At 35.1% G+C, this 8,367-nt stretch overlaps 1 protein-coding gene across 1 annotated transcript in view; it reads left to right on the forward strand.

The window, feature by feature from the left end:
- The window catches only part of PAN3 (poly(A) specific ribonuclease subunit PAN3), a 76,963-nt gene that overhangs the window by 42,906 nt on the left and 25,690 nt on the right, over window positions 1–8,367 (forward strand). The window contains exons 9-12 of the mRNA XM_010168017.2: window positions 5,215–5,462; window positions 6,056–6,160; window positions 6,787–6,844; window positions 8,338–8,367. The exon at window positions 8,338–8,367 is cut by the window's right edge and continues 141 nt beyond it. Coding sequence (XP_010166319.2) covers window positions 5,215–5,462; window positions 6,056–6,160; window positions 6,787–6,844; window positions 8,338–8,367 — 441 coding nt within the window. The remainder of the gene's footprint in view (window positions 1–5,214; window positions 5,463–6,055; window positions 6,161–6,786; window positions 6,845–8,337) is intronic.

The raw sequence follows: 8,367 nt of genomic DNA on the forward strand, positions 1-8,367 counted from the left end.
GTATGAAAGAAGTCAGCACTTAGCTCGCATGTTTTAACTATTGGAGCAGGCTAGGAAAGTTATTGATGCTTCTGCTGACCAAATGAACATGTTGCAGTACTGTCTGATTCATACTATATTGTGCTGTACAGTCTTATTGGAAAACTGTTGTGTTTATATGCCTCTCAGCCTTGTCACCTGGATTGAAAAGTATATAAAGGATTAAATAGAATACAGTAAAATGATCTACTTTTGGAAAGTGCCCAGTGGGATCTCAGAGGGATCCTTCACAGTCCAATTTCTTTACTATCTGTAAGTAATACTTGAAAGGATAAGTAATACTGTTGATGAAAGAAGTTCATACAACAATTTGATCTCTTAGAAATATAGATGCCAATGCTGAAAACTATCTAGGTTCAAATACTATTGTTTATAGATGGGAGGGATGGGGGAGTATCACAAGAGCTAAATTCAGGCAAAGCTAGCTTGTTTCCCTCTTCTTCCTGTATAATTAAAAAGAGAATCTAGTTTGGAGTAGGGATCTGGGTTGTGTGCTCTTAATTTCTCCAAAGCTTCTTTCTTTACACTGAGTGCAGAATTCTCTGAACCTAGATGTACTGTGTTAATAATACTCATTGACATTTATTTTTATCTAAATGGCTTTACTGTCAACAGAAGTTTTTGTGGGTGTATACTGTTATCTCAAGGTGAGTTAGGAGGTGCTCTTTCTAAAAGATTCAGCTCTTAAATAAGAAAGCAGTATTTATGTGTGGGGAAACTTCACCATTTAGGTCATAATGCATAACAGAATGAAGAAAAATTTAAATATGTCATTAAATGGTCATTAAAATTATTGTTGGGATCTGTTAGCTTTCAATAAGTGAAAACAAATTCAAATGAAACCCATATAAAGAGTTTATAAGAATTTTCCTTTAAATTAAGACAAGTCTCCTTACAGGTAAATGGTGTGTGTTCTCCAGTAGAATATCTTTCAGGGAACGTTTAAGATTTAAGCATTGCACAAGATTGATTGCTTACAGGCTACTGGAGGAAATAAATATTTTATAAGTAAGGGAATGCAGTAGGAACAATTTGTTAAAAGTTCCATTGTTTAATTCACACATAACAAAGTAGGTGAACGATAAGAACAATCCTTTTATTTCCCTCTTGAGGATGGAAAAAATTAAGTTCTTTCACATCTCTTAATTTCTGAGATTTCTCCAAAGGTAGGTGTGAATCAAAACTGCTTTTGGCATCTTTCATAGATAACTGTTCACAAAATTGATTTTCCCTGGAAAATGTTCTACTTGTCTTATCAACGCTACTACAGAAATACTGGAAAAAATGACAACTGAAACATAACATAATTTCATAGATAACTTGTTGTATCCACACCTGACATATCAATTAGGGCGCAGCATGGAAGAAGGTTACTCCTACTTTTCTATGTATTTACTTAGATAAGTGCATTGTAGCATAATCTCAACACAGAGTCAGTTTTCATCTTGGTAGCCTTTAATAGAATATGAAAACATAGTGAGATAAAATGCAGCTTACACAAATAGCTGGAGAAAATTGTCCTGTTGAAGAGCTCTGAACAGATCTCTTTCACTGTCTCCAAACCTTTCCTTAAGCTTCCATGAATAATACCCTATTTTTGCTCCTTCCATTCCTTTGCTAGCAAACACATCCTGTTTATTATTGAGTTGTTGACAATCTTCAGATAGTACTTTTGCTCACAACCTTATCTTACCCACTACTCTGTAGTGGTTTCAGAGTAATTAAAAATATGCAACAGTGGATATGAGAAATTCATGAACGTCTTCAAAGTGATAAGACATCATTGCTCTGATAAACCTGAGAGAGAACAGATGTGTAGCCCTCAGTAGAGAACATCTTTGTCTTGCTTGGGCTTACTTAAGCTAGGTTATAGCAAAAGTGATGTGTTTCTTATTGATGGAAATGACAGCAAATTGTTATTGCTTCTATATTTAGACTAAGGCAGGCTCTGAGCTTATGTAGAATGTAAGAGATCCCATTTCTGCTGCCAGTCTGAACCAGGAGTGTGAAGGTGATGTGCTTGTGTCCAGTTGATACATCTCCATTCATGACAGGTGATAAGGTTGTAGTTCTCAAAGCTCGTGACCCCAGCTGGATATGGAGCACCCAGCTGAGGTGGTTTGAGTGGACTAAGGCACCAAGAACTTGTTCCAGCTTCCTGTATCAAGTGTGGTGCAGCCATTCTGCTGAGTTTCACAGTCATGCCAGAATAATACAAGAGCAAAAGAAGACAAAAAGATTGTAAAATCAGTTTTCTCACAGAATCACAGAATGGTTTGGTTTGGAAGGGACCTTGAAGGTCATCTAGTTCCAACCCCCCTGCCATCAGCAGGGACACCTTCCACTAGACCAGGTTGCTTAAAGCCTCATCCAACCTGGCCTTGAACACTTCCAGGGAGAGGGGCATCCACATCTTCTTTGGGCAACCTGTTCTGGTGTCTGACCACCCTCACAGTCAAAAACTTCTTCCTGATATCTAATATAAATCTACTCTTGTCCAGTATTATAACCACTGCCCCTTGTTCTGTCACTACCTGCCCTTGTAAAAAGTCCCTCCCCAGCCTTCGGCCTCCTTAGGTAGAGGTCATATTTACATATCCCTCTTTATATTTTTACTTCTTGCATGGTACTATGTGTAAGTAGCCTGTACAGTCACTATGTATATTGTGGAAGACCTTCAAGTCCTGAAACCATTTCCATGTTGGTATGATACCATGACAGTCATACACCATGATAATGTTTTTTAAATGTAAATAATTGTGAAGTGAAAGAAGCCCTTTCTCATTGCAGTTTACCTTTCAAGATAGTATTTGACTTCTTCATCAAGGGTATTAAGGTTCACTGAAAAAAGGAATGGAGAGCCATGTTTACTAGTAGATAAGTCAGGAAGGACAACTTGAAGCAGCTTTTTTGGTTTTTGTCTTAGTACTCCTGTTGGCATTTGAATTTTAATATAGGGGAATGCTAAACTCTCTCATAGGGAAAACTTAAAAATGTTACTTTTTTTTTGAGATCACTGGTATGATTTATATATATACACATATGTGTGTGTGTATATGTATAAATATAATTAGTTTATTCAGATGCCATTTTTTCTTAGGCCCTGAAGTGAATACATGTTTGTATAAATTGTGCTGTTGAAAGCAGCCTCACTAATTCTGTGAGGGGTGGTTCCCTATTCACCATCTTGTTACCATCATATCTTCAGTACTGTCTTTTTCCTTCAGTATGAGTCAGTAGGAATATATGTTCACCTTTTAATACTGCCATTTTCCTTTATTTTCCTCTAATTGTATTTTGTTGTGGTTAAATATTAATATTAGTAAGGTTTTAACTGATTGAAATACACTAGTGAAGTTACTGAGATCTGCTTGAGTTTGTGCACTCAATTATTTGGTTCCATAAGTAATTAGCTATGCATCAGTTTCACAGTATTAAAAATATTTTTTCTTTTTTATGTGGTAGTGGACTTTTAATAGTTAATATTTATTTAGACTCTGCAGAATTCAGTGCAGATCTCTCAGAAGAATCTGTTACCTTCAGTATTTGCTGCCTCAGCCTACCTGTACCCACCACAGCATTAGCAGCAAATTTCTTGTAACTTGTAGTGTATTGTTCTAGTAGTATAAAATCAAATGGTAGTCAAGCTTGTTTCATATCTTGATCTTACTATGTATATTGGCAAATGAGAAGCCTGTGGTTCTGCCCACCAGATGATTTTCATTGAACTCTCGATGTCCTTCCAAAGTCAGATCTAACTGAGGCTGGAAGGGTGTTTGAAAGGATTTGTGTCACTCTGTCTTCCTTTTCTTTCAAGCTTGAGTTAATACTCAAGCAAAGACGTTAAGGATGTATATTTGTAACTATTCTTTAGCAGGAATACATTTTTTAAAAGTAAATCTTTTTTAAGTAAAGACAATTTTAAACAGTAGAAACTGTTTAAAATTGTATCTGTAAGAACTGCAATACATCTTTTTTTCCTGAGAAACTTTCAATAGAACATCGCAATATGATTTTAGTGGTTCATTTTTAAGATAAGATTTACAGTATACTGTCTTGTATATACAGTTTTAATAGATATTATATATATAAAATATGTTTTTTTCTTCAAGAAAAGTTTATTGAAGCCCGTTATTTCTACCATTTTCTTCTATTTTATATTTTTATATTTCATAAAAAGAATAAATAATTGAAGAGACTCAACTAAAGAGAAAGGCTAACGATTTTCTTATGGTTTACATTTAAAAAAATCTTGTTTATTTTGTTGGAGTTATTTAACTTCTTAAGAACAAAAGAAATAATTGTGTTGAATTAGTATGCATCATTTTTGACATGTCAAAAAAGTAAATGATTGGAGGTAAATGAGAGGTTACGGATATTCTGTTAACATCATTAGGATACTATAGCTTCAAAATTATTTTCCCCAACCACGGATTACACTGTTAATACTAAAATTATTTGCTTTTGTGGTTTGTTTTTTTTTTTAAAAAAAAAAAAAGTAAATGTAGGAGGGATGCAACTACTGTAGAGACAAGACACAAGTGTAAAAACACTCCTACGTGTTACCAGTGACGCATATTGAGAACTCTGTGTACAATAACTCTTGATTGAAGTAACTAAACTAGCTTTTGGTAACTACAAAGATGTGTATGCAAAAAAGAGTTGCTCTTATTTTTATCACTCAAATATTTGCTTAAATTACTTCAATTTCTAAACTCTGAATTCATAATTAGAGAAGAATTCTTAGCTGTCCACGGAGCATTAAATAGCAGTTGTTTATCTTGTATCCTTTCAAAAAAAGGATTTAGTGTGATTAATATAATTCCAACCATTAAAGAAGTACATCCCAACCTGAACTGAGCAACAGTAAGTTGCATTAATTTGGTGTGTCTCCCCCTGTCCACTACTTCTAAGTCTTTCATTCCAGCTTTTCATGCATAGATAAGTTCCCAAGCCCTTTTTCTCTGAACTAAGCAAAGATTTTTGGGAAAATACATCTATTCGGTCTTGCTCTTAGTGTTTTACCTCTTAATTCTTCATATAGATGTAGCAATCGTTAAGTGTCTCACCTGCTCAGAATGTTGTTGATAATGAAAGCTGCTTTTTTTTTTTTTTCAAGTTGCTAATTTTTTTGGATGACATTTTATTGAGAATATCTTTTTGTTTTTCTTTAAGGAATGTCACTGTCAGCAGGATCTTCTCCTCTTCATTCCCCCAAAATAACTCCTCATACATCTCCTGCTCCTCGAAGAAGAAGTCATACTCCTAACCCAGCAAACTATATGGTGCCTACTAGTGCCTCTGCTTCTGCCACTAATGCTGTCTCTCAGCCTCCATCTACTGGCCAGGTGATCCAGAAGGAAACAGTGGGTGGAACAACATACTTCTACACTGATACAACTCCAGCACCTCTCACAGGAATGGTATGTTTGCTTTTGATAGAGGTGTATGGAGTTTCCAAGTGCTGAATTGGTTGATAATACAGGGATTGTTCTTAACACTCTGAAACCCTTATTCTGTATGAAGATTTGCCATTTTAATTGTTGTGATTGTTCTCCAAAATCACTGAAATTTAAGGACCAGAGAATTTTTTATGTAATTTTCATTTCTCTCTATGTAGAGTTTTGGGGTTTTTTATACAGCAGTATAAAGAAAGCATGCTATGTATATCTCAGGGGATACATACATAATGAGAAAACATCAAAAGTTTAGATTGGGGAGTCTTTTTTCCAATAGGTTAAGTAACTCTTACATTTACCATGAAGGGCAAAAAGCAATTAAAAAAATGTTAAAATAACTATGTACGTGCATATATACACACAAGGCACACACCTTCTGGAAATTTAGTGGTGAATATCACATAAAGAAACCGTAATGTATCTGAAAGTATATTTGTAACATGTACCGTGCATGAAGACTTCATAGTTCAGTAGTTGAAACTAAAAGGGGGACAAAACACTTAATTTTTCCTAATCTTAAGGATTTTAAACTGCTTCTTAAAATGTTATGTTTTCAGGTATTTCCAAACTACCACATTTATCATCCAGCTGCACCTCATGTTGCTTATATGCAGCCAAAAGCAAATGCACCTTCCTTCTTCATGGCAGATGAACTCAGACAGGTAAGATGATAGGGAATTTAGAGGAAAATCACATATCTTGGCAAAAACTAGAAGGTGGCTAATAGAAGAGAAGTAGCCACTCAAAATCTGAGCAGTTAGTTTTCCCTGTGGAAAATTAAAAAAAAATCAAGTCCTGGATATGGAGTACAACAGAGGGTTGGGGCGGGTTACAACACATGTGCTGCATAATCTGCATGCCGTGATTTACTATTCAGATAAGTGTTCTTATCTCTTTTATATTGTTTTGGTGTGCATGAATTCATTTATGTAGCATTCCTTTAAGCTGTAATCCTATCCAGTTTTCAAGTCTTTCACTGAACTGGAAGTATATGCAGGTGTTAGTTGATGAGCCCTGCTTTGAGGGTGATTTCAGCTTTACTGTAGCAGGTGCCTCTGTCAATGCTAGCTCTAGCTAATGTGTCTTCTGCAGCTCCTTCCTTCAAGAATTTATATATTTTGTCATTAATGTTTTCAAGATAGTGGTGTTCTCCTTCTGCCCCCAACACTTGCATCAAATCCCTATTTTACTGCACGTACCTGGTACTTCAAAGACAGTGTGCTGTTAACTTATCAAAAATTATGAGCTGAATTATCATGTTTGAAACTTGACTTAATTTGTTCTTCAGGAACTGATCAACAGACACTTAATAACTATGGCCCAGATTGATCAGGCTGATATTCCTGGTAAGAGAGTGTTTCTTATAAACTAAACTGTGATCATATTGTTGAATATACATTGTTGCAGAACAATATTAACAACATCTTGCAAAAAATACCACCTGTTTTTGATTTTTTGTGAAGCCTTAATCATCAGTCTGGGCAGTGGATAACCAAATACAAAGTATTTCAGGAATATGAAATTTTTTTCTTCTATTTTCTTCTGTAATTTTATTTTGTTTTGAAACTCCTTAATGGTTGAGAATACTTAAAAATGCTGAGAAAGGAAAAATTAAGGCCGTAAAGCCTTGTGAAAAACAGTGTTTTTAGTTTATACATATTAAGTATGCTTTAAAGGATGCATATATTTTCAAAGGCTTTATATAAACTAGAAAATTAGTTTGTTTTAAAGTGAATTATCTTATTATTATTTATAAACATTAATGAGTAATCTCATTAATGTTTATAAATATGTAAAGTGTGAATGTCATGAGGATGGAGCTAGACTCTTCTCGGTGACAACCAGTGACAGGACAAGGGGAAATGGGTGTAAGCTGGAACACAGGAGGTTCCGATTAAACTTGAGAAGAAATCTCTTTACAGTGAGGGTGACAGAGCCCTGGAACAGGCTGCCCAGGGAGGTTGTGGAGTCTCCTTCTCTGGAGACGTTTAAGACTTGCCTGGATGCCTTCCTGTGTGATCTCATTTAGGTTCCTGCTCTGGCAGGGGGATTGGACTAGATGATCTTTTGAGGTGCCTTCCAATCCATCACATTCTGTGATTCTGTGATCTGGTATGTCAGAGAAGGCTTTGTAGTAGCTGTCAGGCAAGAGAAGCATATACTACTCATTGTAATTTGGCTTTTGGAGAATTTACAATTGACTGTGTTCAACTTTATTTAAACAGATTGCCTTTTTTGGTTGCAGTGTCCTAGCTTCTCAAATATGTGTTTAATATGAAAATGATACAGTAAAAAAATGCAGTTTAGTAATACAGGTGAAATACAAATGTATCTCTTCTTGCAAATGTAAACTCTTAATCCGATTTATAAACCTTCAGCACCTCTCCCTTGCTCTCTCTTATTTTCTAAACCAGTATGTTATAACACATGAGATTCAGATTTGCTTTTTTATGATGAAAATGGGATTCTTACAGTCTGTATGGAAATTGGCACTTATTTTTGCATGTGTGCAGGAAAAAAAACACCAAAGAAATGTCGTTTAGAAAGGTGAATTTTTAAGCCAAATGGGAAAATGGCAGATGGAACTGTGCTTCTGTTCTGTTTATTTGGTGTGACCGTTTTTCTGAAGACAGTTATTTTAGCTCTGTGAACTCTCTTTTAGGAACCTATATATTGGTATTAAAGCAAAAATAGTGAATTTTAAATTTACAAGTACCTAAAGGATGGTGCAAGGAATTTACTTATAAATGACAATAATTTTAATCTTCTCAGCTACTGTAATAACTTTCTCAAAGTCAGCTGACACCTAATATGTTTCTGTGTTGTAAACGGATTTTAGCAGTTCCTGCAGAAGTGGACAGCTACCACA

This window comes from Antrostomus carolinensis, unplaced genomic scaffold, assembly GCF_000700745.2.
Source record: "Antrostomus carolinensis isolate BGI_N321 unplaced genomic scaffold, ASM70074v2 scaffold8175, whole genome shotgun sequence".
Classification (NCBI taxonomy): Eukaryota; Metazoa; Chordata; class Aves; order Caprimulgiformes; family Caprimulgidae; genus Antrostomus; species Antrostomus carolinensis.